At 57.4% G+C, this 19653-nt stretch overlaps 1 protein-coding gene across 1 annotated transcript in view; it reads right to left on the bottom strand.

Moving 5' to 3' along the window:
• Positions 1-12354: 12354 nt before the first annotated feature.
• ZBP1 (Z-DNA binding protein 1) overlaps positions 12355-19653 on the bottom strand; it is a 9887-nt gene continuing 2588 nt past the window's right edge. Inside the window, exons 3-8 of the mRNA XM_014528710.1 lie at positions 19124-19345; positions 17664-17843; positions 16344-16496; positions 15187-15378; positions 13795-14013; positions 12355-12796 (exon numbers count right to left, since the gene is read on the bottom strand). Of these exons, the coding sequence (XP_014384196.1) occupies positions 12651-12796; positions 13795-14013; positions 15187-15378; positions 16344-16496; positions 17664-17843; positions 19124-19345 (1112 nt within the window). The 3' untranslated portion in view covers positions 12355-12650. The remainder of the gene's footprint in view (positions 12797-13794; positions 14014-15186; positions 15379-16343; positions 16497-17663; positions 17844-19123; positions 19346-19653) is intronic.

Raw genomic sequence — 19653 nt, 5'->3', positions numbered from 1 at the left:
GAGAGCAGTGCGAGCCCCTTGCCTGGAAGAGGGACACCCGAGCCGAGGCCTGCAGCCACGTGAAGCGGGAAGGGCGTCCATGAGAGGGAACAGCATATGCAGGGGCTCAGAGGCCAGGGCAGGGCTGAGGGGTGCCCAGTCCCAAACGCAGGGGTCATGTCTGGTGCAGAGCTGGGACGGGGGCAGGGAGAAAAGATGGGGGGATGGAGAGCCGGGGCCGGCAGGCCCAAAAGCCAAGGTCAGGGGTAATGGGGAGCCACGGAGGGTTGCAGCAGGGGAGTGTGGCAGGACTGGCATTGATTTCCAAGTCCCCTGGATGCTGAGTGGAGAAGGGACAGTGTGGGCAGGAGGGGCGACTGCTGCCGTGTCTGGAGAAAGATGGCGGTGGCCAGAGGGGTGGCTTTGGAAGGGGGGCAGGGCGGGTGTGCGGACACTAACGGGTGAGGGTGGTCAGGAGACTCCTCTGGAGAGATCTTCCTGGGTGCTGGGAGGACCCGATGAGCAGGGGTTGGGGGTACCCGAGCCCCCCAGCTGGGCCCTTCCTGTTCCTGGGACACTGGGAAGGGTCAGGACCCAGAAGGCCTGGTTCTGACTCAGCAGGAGGCAGGGCCACCTCAGAGCACAGGGGAGGCAGGCTGCAGGGGGCCGGAGGCCAGGGTGGGTCACAGTGGGGTGCACAGGCGGCGGGGCTGGGGTTGAAGTCCCGGCTGACGGCAGAGCGGAGGTTTGGTCAGCCCAGGAGAGGGCGAGGGGCCAGGAGGTGAAAGGGCGCCTCCCCCACCCCGGCAGGAACCCCCCAGTGCCTGGCAGGTCCCTTAGATGTCCCCTGCCCGAAGCCAGAATCAGCAAGGAAAATCAATGCCTAACCGGTGCCTCCCGGGGAACACGGCCGCCACACGTCAGCACCTGGACAGAGAGCTGGGCCTTTGGCAGCGCCCCAGTCTGAGTGAGGTCCCTGCCCAAAGTCCGCGGCGTCAGAGGGTTCAAGTCCATGCGCCTGACTCCATGTGGGGGCGCTTGGCAGCTGGGACCAAAGGGAAGTGGGTGAGGAGACGGAGGGGTTCATAGGGTACCCCAAACTTCCTGGGGCCCCAGGGCATCTGAGATGCAGCCCTGCTGTGATGGCTTCATGGGGGACCACAGTGGGGAGAGGAGACAGGAGCACCCTGGACGCACACAGGGGCAGGAGGGAGGGACGATGAACTAGGCCCCAAGGAGGGCGTGGAGGGGCAGGCACTGCCCTGCCTTCAGGAGCCCCCAGTCTAGTTGGAGGAGAGGGCCCTGCGCTAAGTTCCTCACTTCTGCCCAGAAACCAGGCACAGAGAGGGTGCGAACGTGCCCACAGTTGCACAGCCTGGGAGAGGGTTTGACCTGCTGAGGCAGCCCTGGGGCAGAGCCCCTGCGCTGGGCCAGGTGGATGAGGAGGCTGCGATGAACGGCACAGCCCTGGTCGGCGAAGGGCCCAGGTGGGGCGCGGCTCTTTCCCGGTTCTGTGCCCCCGAAGGAGCAGCTCAGCCTGGGAGGCGGCTGCTGGATGCTGATTTCTGGGCCACACCCGGCCTGCAGAGCAGCACCCTGGCTGGGGGCCCTGGAGTCAGCATTCGATGGTGCTCACATGGGGTGCTGCCGACCCCCAGGGTGGTGCTGACCCTAGGAGCACAGCGGGTGCCTCGGGCCGGACCCCGAGGGGCCGACAAAGTGTGGGTGGAGCTTATAGGACAGGAAGACAGATGCTGACTCCGGGGAGGGCCAGGAAGCCTTCGTGGTGGAGTGGGAGCACCCAGGTGGAGGGAGGGCACTGCCCAGCCAAGGCCGAGGCTGAAGGCGGCGCTGCCGGGCGGAGGATGGATGGGAGTAATAGGTCTGGGGAGCCAGGGAGGCAGTGGAGACAGGTGGGTGGGGCCAAATCTTAAAAGACCCTGAACGACAGGCTAACTGTCCAGGTTTCCAGCCCCAGCTGGGCGTCAGTCACCTGCAGGAGCGAGTTCACTTGTCCATTCGTCCATTCATGGAATGTGCATTTCTTCCTTACCTCGTGCTTGCACTGAGGGGCAGTGCAGAAACCGCAGACAGATCCCTGCGGGCTGTGCTGAGTGTCATCGGGAAGGGGCTGGAATTGCAAGAACAAGGAAGTAGAATGATGGCCGAGTCCCTGGGTGCCCAGGAGGAGATGGCGAGGAGGGGTGGCACAGAGCGCCTGGGTGAGGAGGGGACATTGGAAATGAGACCCTGAAGATGTGTCAGAGGAAGAAAGAAAGCCAGAGGAAGTGTGCATGCAAAGGTCCTGGGGCAGGAAGACTTGACTACATGCAAGGCTGGCGAGGCTGGGGCTAGTGAGGAGACAGAAAGCCCGGGGCCGGCAGGGCTGGGCCAGCCTTCCACACCAGGTCAGGGGTGACTTTGAGTAGCGAGCTACCGTGGAGGTTTCAGCAGGGAAGAGTCTAATGAAATCCACACAAAATGCAGGTTCCTGGGCCCCACCCATGCCTGCTGACCCGATGCTCTGCAGGGGCGGGGCCTGGGAATCTGCCTGAGCAGACGCATTGGGCAATAAGATGTGATCTTGTAGGAGGGGGTGGTGAAAGGGAGAGACAGACAGAGACATGGAGACAGAGAGAGAAAGTCACACAGACACAGGCTGAGAGAGAGACAGGGGCCAGAGACCAGCTGCCAGGGCTCTGGGCGCTGACCAGAAGAGGGGTGCGGGTGTAGCGGGCAGGAGCCCCTCGGGAATGAGGTGTCAGAGACAGCTGCGAGGGGCCAGGACAGATGGACCGAGAAGCCCCTGCAGGGACTGGATGAAAGGTCACTTGGAGAGCACACCTCTGGGTGGAGGGGGTGGATGTGCAGGGTGGTCTCCCCTGCTCTCACAGGAGCTGCCAAGTTGGGGTCCACGGAAATGGAGTAGGAAAGGAGTAGGGGAGGTCTTAGAACCCAAACGTCCAGTTTTGGAAAGAGCCCCAGAGAGCTGAGCTTGACGTGGAGGCAGAGAACTGACCCCCTATCCCACTGCCCAGGTAACGCCAAGCTTGGGCTGTCTGCAAAAGAAGACTAGGGGCGCCACCTGGTGGTTAAAGCTACGGCTGCGGCCCAGGTCAGGGCCCACAGTGTCCAGGGCACAGGAGGCCTGTCCGTGCAGGTCACCCCGGCTTCTGTAGGTGTTTGTAGCCACCCGGTTAATATATGTGCCCTGCAGGTCAGAGAAAAGGCCCAGAGGGAGCTGAAGGAAACTGGCCCCCAGAATTTTCCTGAGCAAGCCTTCCTTCTCGATTTCTACCCCCACTCAGCCCCCCTATCTTTTAACCCAAAAAGAGAATCGGACCCGACAGAGTTCTGTGATCTGCCAGGCTCCCCGAGCACCTCTCAGTGTGGCCGTCCTGCTGTGATGGTAGATTTTTTTTTTTTTTTTTTACAACATAATCTGAGTGGCTGTGCACACACCAGGTGTGGCCAGGGTTGACTCGGGCGGGCTCAGCACCCAGATTGGATTTATAGGAGCGAAGTGCGTTTCCAGTGTCTGCTTCTGTTTCTGCTTCCCTGGAGGAGACAAACTTTAAAGCCCTCAGCACCGTGAGGGGAAGGGGTGCCGACTAATCCGCATTAGGAGACAAGCACCGTGGTGCTGGGTCCCCCAGGATCTGCCTGGAAGTGGCCCCTGACCCACCCAGACTTGGAGTTGGGGTCCTGACTGCCCATAATGGACACACAGGGGTTGGGTGCATGGCAAAGTGTTTGCATCTGGTAAGTGGCCGAGCCCTGATGGGGCCCAGGCCTGGCTGCCCTCCGGGCTAGGCTGGAACAGTGCCTGGCAGTGGCCATGGTGCCATGTGTGTGCGGTGGTGGGAAGGGGTCACCCTGTCGGGAGATCTGTTTACCTCTGCCCCAGGCACTGAGCGTGTGTCTATTGGGAGGTTGGGGTGCTGAGGTCTGAGGTGGGGGGGTCACTCAGGGCATGTCACAGCCCAAGGGGTGACTGTGTGTCACCCACTGCCCACCAGGCCTGGACCAGGGCGAGCAGGGGGTGCTGTGACTTCTGATTCTGTCCTAACCGAGCCAATTTTCAGACTAAGTGCTTGGACTATGGGGCCTGAGAGGGCACAATGCAGAGGCGGGGGTGCCTCTGAGATGCGGGCAGCTCAGGACAGGTGTGCCCGGCGCACAGTCAGCCACAGTGCTGACACGGGACTCCTGGGAGCAGGCCTGGACCTCGTCCATCCTGAAAGCCATCTCGAGGGGAGGAACAATGATCCCATTTTACACATGTGGAAACTGAGGCACAGACAGGTGTCTGCCCATGGTGGGCCAATGTCAGGGCATGAGGGCTGACTGTGCTCAGGTGGGGTTGTCCCCCTTCAGGTCCTGCAGCGCTCACCAGGGGGCCCAGGTGACCCCACGTCCTCACCTCCCAGCCCAGCGGCGTTTCCCAAGCATGAGATGGGCCTGCCACACACGAAGGATTCCTTTTACCCCCACTTTGCCTTTCCACCCACTTTGACCTCTGGGTTTAATCCTGGCTGTGTGACCTTGGGCGAATAGCTTAACCTCTCTGTGCCTCCATATTTTCAGCCTGTAAAATAGGGTTCAGAGCCCCTTTCTTCATAAACTGGTGTTCCCCCCTTGCCCAGCATTGCGTTTTCGACGTTGGGGTGCTGGTATCAGCGGGAAAGGCGGCCCCCTGGGAGGGCAGTGCAGGAACTCAACCTGAGGTCTGTGGACAGACTTCGGATGCTGTGCTCCACCCAAAACAACGGGAGAAATGTCGTGAGTCTGGCTCTTTTTGGCGGGGACCCTGGAAGTTTACAAGCTCTGCCGGTGCCGCAGCCTACGGCCAGCAGAGGGCGCTCGGCCCAAGGCTGTGAAAGGCTGGGAGCTGGTTCAGCTGGTGGCTGGGCGGGAAGATGCCGGCTGGGACTTGGTGAGGCTCCTCTTCCCCAGACGCCTTCCTACTACAGAGATCAGCCGGATGGTGGTGCTGGGTCGGGGGCTGCTGGGGTCACGACTATGCGATGGTCCATTTACAAATGCCCCTGCCCAGGGCCCCCTCAGAGACTGTGCTCCGTTGGTCTGGGTGGGTCTGGATGATGTCCCAAGGGCGGAGAATCACGGTGCGGGACCTCTTGGCCCTCCCGTTGAACTCCAGGCCTGGCGAGCACTGTCCTTATTTGTACCCATTTCACAGAGGAGGAGCCGAGGCTCAGAGGTGATGGACTTCCCCAGGTCACGCCCAGGTCACACCGGCTGCGAGGTGGGGCCCCGGCCTTCCTTTACCCCCTGGTGTTCACAGGACGGTGTCATCTCCTGTGGCCTCTCAACCTGGGCACTGCTGGATGTGGGGGGGTGACTGTCTGTGATGGGGGCTGGGTAATGCATGCCCCCCCATCCCCCGAATCCCAGCAGCTGCGTGGACGGCACCTTAGATGGAGAAATAGACTGCAGATGTGATTCAGCGCCCAAAGTGGGGTGTCAGTCAGGGTCCTTATAAGAGGTGAGCAGGGGGGAGAGAAAGAGGGAGGGGGATGGGAAGGTGGAGGGGAAGGGCCAGCTGAGGGAGGGGCAGCTCTGGGCACCGGGCAAGGCCGCAGCCTCCGGAGGAACAGGCGCTGCAGACCCTCCGAGCGCCCACTTCCCCAGGTGGCGGGACCTCTGGCCTCCAGGCTGGGCTTTTAGACCTCGGCCCTGGTGGCAATTTGCTGTGGCAGCAACGGGAAAGCACCCCTTCCTCTTCCTCACCCACTGGTGACAATCAGACACGCCTGCTGACTCGTCGCATGTCCCCTGGGTGAGCGGGATGTGGGGAATGTGGGCCCGGGAGGCCCCACTGAACTGAAGTCATTCTTTCTGAGCTTTTCCCACGTGTGGCCTGGCCGGCTGCTGCCCCACCATCTCGTCTAACCCTCGTGGAAAGCTGCGCGTGTGCTTGGTCGCCTCCCGGCCACGGCAGGGGGAGGCTCAGAGCCGCTGGGTGGGCGCTGGGGCTGGGCGCACAGACAGGGAGGGCAGAACCAGGGTCACCTCCAGAGCCTCAGGCCTCCATTCCAGGCCCTCGTCGCTGCGCCCTCGCCTCCCACCAGCGGCTGGGCTGCGTCTCCAGCATCTGGTGGAGACTCAGCTGACGGTGGCCAAGGCCAGAGGTTCCTGGGTGGGGGGTGGGGAAGGCCATGAATGAGCAAGTCACAAAAAGTGGGGCCAGGTGGCGAGAGCCAGGCTGGCTTTGAGTCCCTAACAGCTTCTTCAGCAACATGGTTAAGAGCACTGGCCTAGCCCTCGCTGGTTTGGCTCAGTGGATGGAGTGTTGGCCTGTGGACTGAAGGGTCCCAGATTCGATTCCGGTCAAGGGCACATGCCTGGGCTGTGGGCTCAATCCCCAGTGTGTGTGTGTGTGTGGGGGGGCGGTAAGAGGGGGTCGTGCAGGAGGCAGCCAATCAACGATTCTCATCATTGATGTTTCTATCTCTCTCTCCCTCTCTCTTCCTCTCCCTTCCTCTCTGAAACCAATAAAAATATATAAAAGAAAAAAAAAAGACCCCTGGCCTAGAAGCTCAGTAGCTGGGGTTCGAACCCTGTCTTTGTCCCTTGGGCAATTGCCTACCTTCTCCCTTCCTCTCTGAAACCAATAAAAACATATAAAATAAAAAAATAAAAAGACCCCTGGCCTAGAAGCCCAGTAGCTGGGGTTCGAACCCTGTCTTTGTCCCTCGGGCAATTGCCTACCCTCCCTGAGCCTCAGTTTACCTCTCTGGGCAATGGGCTGCTTGAGGATCGCCCAGGGCTGATTTATTTGCCCAGGGAACCCTTAGTTCCCGGGACCCTCTTCTTGCAGGAGGAGGGTTTCCACAGAATACAAAATGCTGGGCCTGCCCGCCCCTCTTCTCTGGTGAGCTGGTGGCTCTCTAGTTTCCCCCGTCAGATGGGAGGTGGGCGTGTGCCTCTGGGTGGTGGGTTCATGATCAGGGTTGGGAAAATCTGGTTCTGAATCTGGAAGGCTCAGCCCCAGGCCTGGGCGTCCCTTATCGTCTTGGTCACGTCATTCACCCTCCCCGGCCCTAAGTCACTCATCTGCTGCAGAGGACAATGACGGGTGCTCAGGGAATTCTGGGCGCTCAGTGGGTCTTTAGGAGGCTAAGCTCCCCAACATCAGGGATGGACCTGGATTTGCTACAGAAAATGACTTATCACCGTGGCCAACTGGAGATGATGAAGCCTGGGACGGTTTGGAACAGCGGTGGCCAAGCGGCGGTCTGAGGACCACTGGTGGTCCCTGAGGTCCGAAAGGTTGGCGACCGCTGGTTTAGAAGCTACTTTTGTCCCCAGTGAGTCTGGAGCCACAGCAGCCTCTTTGTCGCCACCAGAGCAGAACTCCTTGGGGCTGGGAGATCGCCGTGTAGTGTCTGAGTCTGTGGAGGCCGAACTGAGACACGGGGGGACAGCTGGCCACATTGGTCGGGGTGCTGGACGAGGCCTTACCCGAAGTCTGTTTACAAGAGCACACGCACGCGCACACACAGTTTTCTTAAATGTAAAACTTCCAACAGACAGATTTGCAATATGTCAATCAACACTTAACAAACTCATAAATACTTATTTTTAAATCTCAATTTCATTTTTCCACTTGAAATTTCATCCCCACGTTCACCCAGCCTCTCACTCCAGGCACGCCCGGCTGCTCTATCGATTTTCTGCCCAGCATCAGACTTCTCCCCGCCCCCCCCCCCCACCCCACTGCTGCTGGGGTCCGCCCCATGGACTTCCCGGCGCCCTGGCTTTAGGAGAGAGGTCTGAGTGGGAGGAAAGTCCACGAGCCATTTCACTCACAGACCTTTTCTCCCAAAGAGAATTCCTCAGGGGACAGCACAGCCAGGCGAAGGCATTCTCCCTGAGAACCCTGAAGGCGCTCCCCCACCCAGGTTGCTATGGAGCCAGCCTGTCATTTGAAATGCAACATACTTTTTGGCATTCGATCCTATTTTGTTTAATCCTCAAAGGCTTTTAGCATCTTCTCTTTATCCCTTGTTTTCCAAAATTTCATTAGAACAGGACCCTCGGTTGAGGCTTGTAGTCACCGGGCCAAGTATCAGGAGGGTTTTTCCACCTAAAAATTCAGTCAATCATTTGGGGACTCGTTGTGTTTGATCATTCCTGCCTCCTACTTTATCCATATTCTCCACTTAGGAGCAATAGGGCTTATTCAATTAATCCTATAAAATTCTCACCTTTGTTATTGTCCATTTTATAAACAAATATTTATCTACTTATCTGGGGAAAACTTTCTCGCTGTCTTCTAATTCTTCTATTGCTTTTTAAATTTAAATTTCAGCTTTCATACTTATAATGTCAAGAAGTTTCTCTTCATTTTCCTAAACTTTTTTTTTTTTTTTGGCAAACCATTTTTGTTTCCTGCAAGTATCAGGAGGGTTTTTCCACCTAAAAATTCAGTCTATCATTTGGGGACTCCTTGTGTTTGATCATTCATGCCTCCTACTTTATCCATATTCTCCACTAAGGAGCAATAGGGCTTATTCAATTAATCCTGTAAAATTCTCACCTTTGTTATTGTCCATTTTATAAACAAATATTTATCTACTTATCTGGGGAAAACTTTCTCGCTGTCTTCTAATTCTTCTATTGCTTTTTAAATTTAAATTTCAGCTTTCATACTTATAATGTCAAGAAGTTTCTCTTCATTTTCCTAAACTTTTTTTTTTTTTTTGGCAAACCATTTTTGTTTCCTGGTTGTGATATACTTTCTTCTTTGGAGGATGTTAATGATGGAGCTTTGGTGTTTTCTTCTGTATTTTTCCATTTTTTAAATTGATTTTAGAGAGAGAGGAAAGGGGGGCGGGGAGAGAAAGAGAGAGAGAAACACTGATTTGTTGCTCCACTTGTTCATGCATTCATTGGCTGCTTCCTGTATGTGCCTGTGCCTGACCTGGGATGGGACTGCAATCATGGCGTCTCAGGATGATGCTCTAACCACTGAGTGCCCAGCCAGGGCCGCATTTGCTCTAGTTCCTCATAATTCCTCTCTTGCATTTGTTTGTGTTTTGTCTGACCTCCAAGTTGATTTTATAAACAAATATTTATCTACTTATCTGGGGAAAATTTTCTCGCTGTCTTCTAATTCTTCTATTGCTTTTTCTTTTTAAATTTCAGCTTTCATACTTAAAATGTCGAGAAGTTTCTCTTCATTTTCCTAAATTTTCTTTTTTTTTTTTTTTTTTTTTAGCAAATCATTCTTGTTTCCTGGTTGTGATATACTTTCTTCTTTGGAGGATGTTAATGACGGAGCTTTGGTGTTTTCTTCTGTTCACTGCATTTTTGTCTTTGTTTTTTCCACTTTTTAAATTGATTTTAGAGAGAGAGGAAAGGGGGCAGAGGGGGGGAGAGAGAGAGAGAGAGAGAGAGAAAGAGAGAGAGAGAGAGAGAAACACTGATTTGTTGCTCCACTTGTTCATGCATTCATTGCTGCTTCCTGTATGTGCCTGACCTGGGATGGGACTGCAATCATGGCGTCTCGGGATGATGCTCTAACCACCGAGTGCCTGGCCAGGGCCGCATTTGCTCTAGTTCCTCATAATTCCTCTCTTGCATTTGTTTGTGTTTTGTCTGACCTCCAAGTTGAAAGCTTATCTCAAATGTCTTGTGAAATATCTTTTAAAATAAAATCTGAGTAGGGTTTTTTTCTGTAATTTACAGGCCACTAAAGACCCCATACCTGCCCACCATGCACACTCCCCAATTTAAAGCTGCATATGCCCACCAATTGCACCTTGTCCCCCCCAAATTCTGTGAAAGAGGCATTCTTGATGTTGGGCAAAGTAGGAACAGACACACAGAGAGGGTTAAATGAGGGGATTCCACACAAATCCATGGAGTGACTCCACCCCATGATCGTGCCTGACCTGGGATGGGACTGCAATCATGGCGTCTCGGGATGATGCTCTAACCACCGAGTGCCTGGCCAGGGCCGCATTTTCTCTAGTTCCTCATAATTCCTCTCTTTGTTTGTTTGCTTTTTGTCTGACCTTCAAGTTGGAAGCTTATCTCAAATGTCTTGTGAAATATCTTTTAAAATAAAATCTGAGTAGGGTTTTTTTCTGTAATTTACAGGCCACTAAAGACCCCATACCTGGCCACCGTGCACACTCCCCAATTTAAAGCCGCATATGCCCACCGATTGCACCTTGTCCCCCCAAAATTCTGTGAAAGAGGCATTCTTGATGTTGTGCAGAGTAGGAACAGACACACAGAGAGGGTTAAATGACGGGCATCCACACAAATCCACGGAGTGACTCCACCCCATGATTGCCCCTCAAGGGAAGTGCTTTCTCTTTCCTTCAATAAAGAAAGCCTTTCCATGCTCAGGGAATCCTGGGAAGAAGCCCCCACACCCGCTTCCTGAAGTGGACACCTGATTTCTGCCAGCTCAGCACCCTTCCTTCTCCTTCCTGAGGACTAGGTCCACGTGATGACCTCACTTCCCCCATCACATCAGTCAGAGTACTCCATTCTCCCTGACTGGTTCAAGAATCAGCATGTGACCTGTGCTCAACCAATCAGAATCTTCCCTGGGACATTCTACCAGCAGTATTTGGCTTGAAGAATTCTCTTTCTAAGTTGGCAGGTCATAAGCCTTGGGTGACTGGTGGCCACATAGAGTCAGAGAGATGGAAAGAAAGGGGCCTAACAAGAATGCTTGAGCCCCTGGACCCAGCCATTCCTGAACGGAGGTATCCCTTGATTTCCCAATTGCATGAGAGAATAGATTCCCTTTAAAAAAAAATTTACTTTTAAAAATATATTTTTATTGATTTCAGAGAGCAGAGAGGAAGGGAGAGGGAGAGAGAGATAGAAACATCAGTGACGAGAGAGAATCATTGATTAGCTGCCTCCTGCACACCCCCTACTGGGATGGAGCCCACAACCCAGGCATGTGCCCTTGACTGGAATTGAACCCGGGACCCTTCAGTCCGCAGGCGGACACTCCATCCACTGAGCCAACCCGGCCAGGGCCAGACTCCCCTTTCGAAGCCCAGGCGAGCTAAGGTTCTGTCGCTTGCAGCCCAGATGCTCTTGAATCACCGCCCAGACTCTTTTTCTGGCCTAAGCCCTCCTGGGCCCACCTGCGATGAGGAGGGAAGCTGGGGTGAGAAAATAGAATTGCCTCTGGGAACAGGCTGTGGTGCTTTTGGAAAAGCCCTTCTAACTCATGGGGTAACTGCCCCCCCCCCCCCCCCCCCCGGCTGTCCAACTTCGGAGGCTGCAAGTTCTGTGCACATGAAGGGTGAGGGAGGGTGGGTGAGCCAGGGGCAGCGGGGTGGGGGATGGACAGGCTTAGCCGCTCTCCGCTGCTGACGGTAGCTAGCTAATTTTCTTCCCGACGAGACCAGAGCTGCCCTTCACCTCCAGTCCCCATTAACGGCCGCACGCTTTGTCAGCATGTTTATGACAAATTAATTACACGGAGAGAAGTCTCGCCGGAGCAGCTCTGGTGTGGGGGCCGAGGCTGGGCTCTGAGATGCTTTCTGATCGTGCTGACAAGGACCTGGTTAACCACAGACCTCGGGCAAACGTGGCGGCAAGCTGTGGGTGTGCAGCTCACCACGGAGGGCAGCCAGAGCCAGGAGCAATGAGCCAAAGCCCATGTCAAGCCCCAATACCTGGCGGCATGTTTGCAAACCGGATAGCCAATGCCAGAGTGATTTGGGGCCCAGGCCACCATGCTGGCCAAGATAACTTTGTCCCCAGAAGGCTGGGCAACGCCAGCCCATGGGAAAGGCCCCGGGCCCTAGCGAATTCAGGACCTGCCCGTCTCCCTGGAATCCGTGCGCAGGTGGCTGGGCTCGTTCAGAGCGCAGTGTCCCGCCCAAGTCCCAGGCGCACGTGGTCCGCTCGTTTCCTCCCCGCAAGGCCCTCCGCGCCCCCCCGCCCCCCCAGAAGGTCAGGCCTTAGTGAGGAGAGCCTGGGACCCGATGCAAAGTGGTCCAGCAGGCTGCGGGGGGTGCGGCCTGGGCCCTGCGGCTGCCGGAGCACCCCACCCATCAGCCCACTGCTCTCTGCACCCGAGGGTCCTGGGGGTCGCACCGCAGACCCAGCCTTGACCCAGCCACTGTGCTCACTCATGCTGGTCTCGGGCAGGAGGCAAGAAGGTCAGCAGTGACGTTTATGGGACACAGCTGTACAGTGCGGGGGTCGTGGCGCCGCTGGCTCCCTCCTGGCCTTGTCCGCCTTCGGCTGTTGGTTCTGACCCCACCTCCCCCCGGACCCTGTGCTGGGGCCAGTCCACTCAGGGGCTGTCCTCTGGGGCCTCTGAATCCCGGTCTGCAAGGGTCATGGCTTCGATGCAAAGTGGTCCAGCAGGCTGCGGGGGGTGCGGCCTGGGCCCTGCGGCTGCCGGAGCACCCCTCCCATCAGCCCACTGCTCTGTACCCGAGGGTCCTGGGGGTCGCACCACAGACCCAGCCTTGACCCAGCCCCCGTGCTCACTCATGCTGGCCTCGGGCAGGAGGCGAGAAGGTCAACAGTGACATTTATGGGACACAGCTGTACAGTTCGGGGTTCGTGGCGCCGCTGGCTCCCTCCCGGCCTTGTCCGCCTTCGGCTGTTGGTTCTGACCCCACCTCCCCCCGGACCCTGTGCTGGGGCCAGTCCACTCAGGGGCTGTCCTCTGGGGCCTCTGAATCCCGGTCTGCAAGGGTCATGGCTTCCAGGTAGGAGGTGAACGTGGACAGGTCGGGGTCAGCAGGACCAGCGCCATCTGGGAACTTGCCTTTGGGCTCTGCAGCTCTGGACCCGGGCGCTGGGAAGAGATGGCGCCAGAGCGCGTGAGCCGCCTCGCCTCAGTGACCAGGCCAGTTGGTTCACTGGGGACCATGACAGTACGTAGCTCCCTGCTCCCCCACCCCCTTGCTCTGTCCCGACCTGTATCCATGGAGACTCTGAAGGCGAAGCTCATCGAGCTGCCCCTCCAGGGACCGGCTCACTTCAGCTACGTCCTGACCTTTCCTCGGGGCTTCCTGGTGTGGAGGGACCACCCCCCCATCGCTCATCAGGACTCTCCCTCTTGCTCCTGGACAGGTCCCCCTTGCTCGCACCCCAGGGCCTTTGCACTGGCTGTTGCCTCCACCTGCAATGCTGCCCTCAGATCTTTGCTTGGCTGGCTCTGGTGCCCCTCCTCCCAGAGCCTCTCCCGCCTGGAGCAAGCCGCCCCTCCCATCACGAGGCTGCCGCCGCCCCCGTGTACCCCGAGTCGGGGTTGTTTTGTACAGCGCCCGTCTCTCTTGGAAACGCTTGCTTGCTTGCTTTGTGAGTTGTCCCTGTCCCTCCTGGCTCCTGGTCCCCGTGAGCAGAATCATTTATCTGTTTTGCTCGTTGCTGTGCCTCCGGGAGACGGGGCTAGGACCCGTGAGTGCATGAATGGCCGCTGCCTCCTCCTCTCAGAAAGATGGACAAGGGTGGCTACACCACTGCTTCTTGAGAAGAACCAGGGGACTGAGTGGCTAAGGCCAGGCAGGTGAGGACAGGGGAGGGGACATGTTCTGGAAGGCTCCAAGGAGGGCAGCATCACAGGCGTGGGGCTGAGTAGGTCCTCCCTTCCCAGGTGGAGAAACAGGCTCAGCGCCCAGGGATGGGCTAGGTCTCGGGCTAGAAAGATCTGACCCGCACCTCTAACAGCCTCCTGACTATGACCCCGCCCCCGCCTCCGAGAAATGGGAGGCACTACTGGTGAAGAAATGAATGAGAGAGAGAGAGAGAGAGAGAGAGGACTCTCAGGGGCCCACCAGGTCCCAGGCTCACCCGCGTCCTCGGCCGGCTCCCCTGGGTCGCCGCGGCTGGCCTCTGGCCCTGCCCCTGCCCCTGCTCGGCAGACACTCAGGCTGTTGCTGTTGCCGATGGCGTCCTCCTCCAAGAAGCAGGGCTTGATGGGGACTCTCTGGGCCGCGTCCCCCTCCCCCTCGGGGTGAGGTCCTGGTGCGGGCATAAGGATTTCTTCTGGGCCAGCAGTGGCGGCAGAGACTGTGGGTCAGCCCGAGAGAGACGGGAGGGGGGGCGGTGAGCAGCTGGGCCAGAGCGGGACCCCCAGCCTGGCTCTCAAGCCATCCCTGCGCTGGCGCCCTGGCCCCCACCTCCCCTGGCACCTCTGTGGCCTGTCTGGGCTGCAGGCTCTCTGTCCTCTGCCCCCAGGGGGCAGCGTGGGTCCCACCTCCTCCTGCTGCCCAGCTGACCTGGTCCTCCATGCTGTGCCTGGGACTCAACCACCCCCTCCCCTGCCTCAGACCACAAAATCTGAAATATTTAGATCGGTGGTTCTCAACCTTCCTAATGCCGCGACCCTTTAATACAGTTCCTCATGTTGTGGTGACCCCCAATTTCATTGTTACAAATTGAACATAATTAAAGCATAGTGATTAATCACAAAAACAATATGTAATTATATATGCGTTTTCCGATGGTCTTAGGCGACCCTGTGAAAGGGTCGTTCAATCCGCAAAGGGGTCGTGACCCACAGGTTGAGAACCACTGCTCTGGAACGATATCTCCAGCTTTGGTTCACATCTTCTCAAGGCGCCAGCCCCTGCTGTCCTGCTCCTGCCAGTCCCACCCAAACTTCGGAAAAGACTGTCCACACTCAGCCGCCTCCTCTCACTCCCCACACTCCTCTGTCCCCTCAGGTCACCGCTGACCCTGGTGGCTGGACCCCATGGCGCTCCTCAGGCCTCATTGGTCTCCCCCTTCTGGAACCTGCATCCCTGGCTTCCCCTCCCTCTCAGGCCTCTCTGCTGGCTTTCTCCCCAGCCTGACTCTGATTACTAGTGACCGGGAGGGTACAGCCTAGGCCTTCTGGTCACCATCGACAGTGTGTAGGAGGGCACCAGGTCCTTTGGTGGCTCCTGTCCTCCACCCTCCTAGATGCCATCCCAGTCGGCCATCTCTTCTGTCCCCCCTTCAGCTGCCCCGACCTCTGCTGCTGCACGCCCGTTGTACAGATGAAAACACTGAGGGCTCCTGAGGGGCTTAGTAGGGCTGGGAGCCTGAGGACTAGCTCTAAAAGCCCCACCTGCTCCACTCTGGTGGGTGGAAAGGAATTTCCCATCATGCCTCTCTCTCTGCAAAGACTGGCTTAGGTTCCATCCATTGAGGAGCCAAGTGGGGTGGGGTGGGGCGGATGGCTGCATGACCCCCCGTTACCTGGGGGGCTGTGGCCAGGGCCCGTGGCCGGGGTGCTGTGCACGTTCATCTCGTTCCTGTGTCCCAGCTGCACGCATTTGAGCACAGAACTGTCTATGCGGATGTCCTGCGGCCCCCAGGATCCAGCCGGGGGATCCTGACCCAAGGGACCCGCTGCTGGTGGTGGAGGGAGGTAGCAGGGAGCCGTGGAGCCTGGCAGGAAACACAGCAACATGACCTCTGACCCTCCCAACATCCACACACACCAAGGGCTGGCTGGACAGGAGACAGGCCTCCGGACTCTTCCTGGCCCCATCGGAAAGGTGGGTCCCCAGGAGTTAGAGTGTCACTGGGGCACTGGACACCCAAACAGCGAGCCCACCCTCCACCCTCAGTGCGCGCAGCCCCTCGGGAGGAAGTCCCTCTGGTGCAAGCGCAGCTCTAACCGGGCTCAGAGCCTCCGGCACTTCTCTCAGTGCTTTTTATGGTGACCTTCCTGGTTCCCACATGAGGTGATGCTGCCCAAATTTACTCTACAATACATCTGAGCAGAATGAAAGGGAAACCCTTTAACATGGAGTCAACAGTCAGGCATGGGCCTGGCTGGAATCGGGGGGCGGGGGGGAGGCTCAGAGGATTGACATTGGGCAAGCGTTGATCTAGATTTTCAAAGTTCTTCATTTCACAGCTGGGGAAACTGAGGCCCAGAGCGGGAAGGGCTCTGTAGAAGTCGCAGGGAGTGTTCCCACTTGGGGGCTGGTGCTCTCACTGTTGTCCCCTCTCACCACAGTGCCTGCAGGGCCGTATTTCATCATGACTGGGGTGCCACTGGCGAGAGGCATTCCAGTGTTAGAGATGTGACATGTGATGTGTGTCTCCGAATAAACAGAATGCTGCAGTGGCCCTGTGGCCTCCTCCTGAGGGGAGTGACCCGAACTGCTTCTCATGGGAAGAGATCGGTCCCCTGGGGATGAGGCGAACGGTATTGGAATGAAAGGGATCAGGAAGGTTCGATCCAGGCATGGGAAAGACGCCCTCACTCTCAGGAGGCCGTGAAGGAGGACCGTGGTGATCTGAAGGCCGCCCTTTCTCCTCCGAGGGTTGACTGCCTGTTCCCTGACCCACCCAGACAGAGCAGCTGCCCCAGGTCCTCCCAGGGCGTCTCCCAGGGGACTCACCGCTCTCCGCAGGGGCCATTAGTTTCACAATCTTGTTCCCGTGTCCAATCTGGACGGCTTCGGAGTTCTGGATGGAGATGTGGCTGTAGGGTCCGTTCTGACAGATCATGACAGGGCTTTGCTGGTAAATGATGGGGGGGGCCCTGGGAGTCCCTGTGGAATAACATGCCACTCAACCCCTCCGCATCCCCCGACGGATCTGGGGCTCCAACTGCCGGCTGGCAGCACCACGTCTCCTGGCAAACCTGGACATAGAGTCCCAGTGCCCACCGGGGTGCTGAGTCTGGAGCCCCTAGCCAGGAAAGGGCGTGTCTGACAAATGCCACCGGCATCTCGGATGACCCTCCCCTGGACATCGTCACCCTGCCTGAGTGTCCTCTGCTGCCCCGAGAGGATCGGGGAGCTTCCTGCTCACCTGCCCTCTGCCCCCATCCCTTCGAGCAGCCACACGCTGACCGTGCGCGCCCTCCAGCCAAGGCTGGCGGCTGTCCACAGATAAGCTTTGCTTGCCTCCCAAGGCATTTTTAAGAATTTGCCTTTGTGACCAGTGTTTAAAATCCACCTGCTGTCGCAGGGCGTCATTCCTAGACTGCTGAGGACCCTTGGAGCAGGGGTGTCCGCCCACGCGGGCCACCTGCCCGGGGCTTCGCCGCTGCACACACGGGTCACATTCCCACCTCCATGGGCCCTGGGCTCTTGTGTCTTTGTGGGCCCACTTCCTCCATTAAACATATTTTTTAAAATTATATGTTATGACTGCATTGGGATAAAGACATATAATCTAAGCGAGAGTCGTTATTATGATTATAACGTTCACTGTTTTCTTCTGATTTTAAGAGAAATGAGAACATTTCTGTGGGCCTGTAAAAGGACCGTGGGCTCGAGGCCCTGTGACTGCTGCACCTGGTGGATAAGTCGCCCTGGGACTCCGCCCCCCGGCTATCTGAGCCCAGCCTGGTCTCCTTCAGCAATGCCAACTCCAAGTTGGGCAAAGTGCCTACAGAACTGTCAGCAACCTCAGGCTGAGCCCTGCGCCCAGGCCAATACAGTCAGGAGTGGGCCGCCCCTCCCAGCCCCTTGCCTTCTGCAACTACAGCCTCAGGCCCCGCCTCCAGGAGGCCCTCCCTGGTTACTCCCCTGTCATGCTCCTCCCTCCAGGAACCCCTTCCAGTGACTGGTCAGCAAGACAAGTGCAAGCTTCTGGGAGGTTCTGAAGGTGGAGCAGGCCGAGTGCTCAGCAGGGTGCCCAGCAAGGAACACACGTTGGGCATCAGAGCGTGTCTTTCCCTGCCCTGCCCAGGGAAGCATGAAAGGGCCTACCTGGTTGATAAATTGCCCATGTTTTTGAATTCTTGTCCAAGTCCAGAAGGTGCTTTTCCTGCATGGCATACAGGTATCGGTTGACATCCTTTGACGTCTTCATCCCCAGGGACTGGGCGATGCTCACGGCCCCCTGGGGCCCGCTGGCTTCCAGCAACCGTAAGATCTGTCCCTGCAGCTCTGTGGGCGGCAGGAGGGTGGGTGGTTAAGGAGGACTCGGAGTTTGAGTCTGCTCCACTGCTTACTAGCTGTGCGACCCTGGGCAGCCGCAGCCCCTCTGAGCCCGTTCCCTCGTCCATCAGACACGCATAATCACAGTGCCCACGGAGGCTGTCCTGGGGCCGGGGACGGCACCGAGCCTCCGGGCGCGCCTGGCGCACGGGGCTGCACAGTGATGTCAGCTCTCGACCAGAGGAATCGATTCTCGGGCCGTTAGCTTCTTCCACCGCAGAGACTGAGCGCTGCCTCAGGGTGCTTTGTGGGAACCTCCCGGTGGGGTGGGAGGGTCACGGCCCTGAACTCTCATAGCAGGTCCTGTGGCGAAGGAAACGGGCCCTTGTCCCAGCAGCTGAAAGGAAGCCAACGCTTCCGCGGTCACCCAGCTGAGAGCCAGGTTTCTGGGAACTGCAACTGTGTCTTGCAGGGTCCCGTCTGCTGGAGAGAGGAAGACGGCCAGGGGTGGAGGAGCAGGGAGGGGACGGGACTCTACCAGGGAAGGCAGAAGGTGTTGGGAGCTCTGATCCTGCCCTGCCTCTTTCCAGCTGTGCGGCTGCCCTGCTACCTAACTTCTCTGGGAAAAGGGGGTTGAGTGCCGTCTCTTCGCATCCAGGAAACCCTGGGTGCACCCTGGCCCATTGCAAGCACTTGACCAATGTCAGCTCTTTTGGTCTGTGGGCTACAGAACTGGCTAAGAGGATCTAGTGCAGCGGTTCTCAACCTGTGGGTGGCAACCCCTTTGGCGGTTGAACGACCCTTTCACAGGGGTCGCCTAAGACCATCCTGCATATCAGATATTTACATTACGATTCATAACAGTAGCAACATTACAGTTATGAAGTAGCAACGAAAATAATTTTATGGTTGGGGGTCACCACAACATGAGGAACTGTATTTAAAGGGCCAGAAGGTTGAGAACCACTGATCTAGTGTGACGTTAACTTTGTTCTATCATCATCATCATCATTGTCATCATTACTTTCTGTTATTATTGTACTTTGCTGAGCACCTACTATGTGCTGGCACTAGGCTGAACCCTTTGCATCTAATCCTCTCGAAACCCTACGAAGCAGCCCTGCTCTTATCTCCATTGGCCAGAAGAGGAAGTGAAGGCACGATGAGGGGACAGTATGCACCCCCGAGGGGCAGAGCCTGTATTCAAACCCAGGCCCAAATCCAGGCTTGTCCGTTGCCAGGACTGCTGGTGCTGGGTGCCCCGCCCCCACCCAAGGTTGGCAGGTTACCATGGCTGGGCTGGGCCGGCTCTGTGGGAACCATTTCTCCAGGCCCACCCTCTCTCAAGCGCCATTTCGCAGAGTCATCGCGATCCACTTTCAACTTCTCTTTCATCCGGTAGAGAACACGGTTGATGTCCTTCCTGGGCACTTGGCATTCCTTTGCCAGCTGGGCAGCCTTCAAAGGGGTGTCAGCGCCCTTCAACGTCTGCAGGATCCTCTGCTCAAGGTCTGGGAGAGGAGAGAGGGGCAGGGAGAGAACTGAGTGCCCAGGTTGGAGCCTGGCTAGAGGCTCTGGGGCAAGGGAGGCCCACGGGGGAGGGGCCCGGGCAGAGCCCGAGCAGACATCCACCAACGACACTTCTGTTCAGTGAGAGGCTCATGGGCTGCTCAGAAATGACCTTGGCTGGACAGCCTGGTGGCCGGAGGAGGCGTCCAGGCCTTTCACGGGTCCTCCACTTGCTGAGAGTGGCTAGAAGGCAGGTGGATGCTTAGCTCTCAGGTGTCCTCAGAGCAGAGGGGAGTGGAGGTGGCAGGAT

The sequence above is a fragment of the Myotis brandtii genome, unplaced genomic scaffold, assembly GCF_000412655.1.
Source record: "Myotis brandtii unplaced genomic scaffold, ASM41265v1 scaffold647, whole genome shotgun sequence".
NCBI classification, from domain to species: domain Eukaryota; kingdom Metazoa; phylum Chordata; class Mammalia; order Chiroptera; family Vespertilionidae; genus Myotis; species Myotis brandtii.
This window is presented reverse-complemented; position numbering and strand designations above follow the sequence as displayed.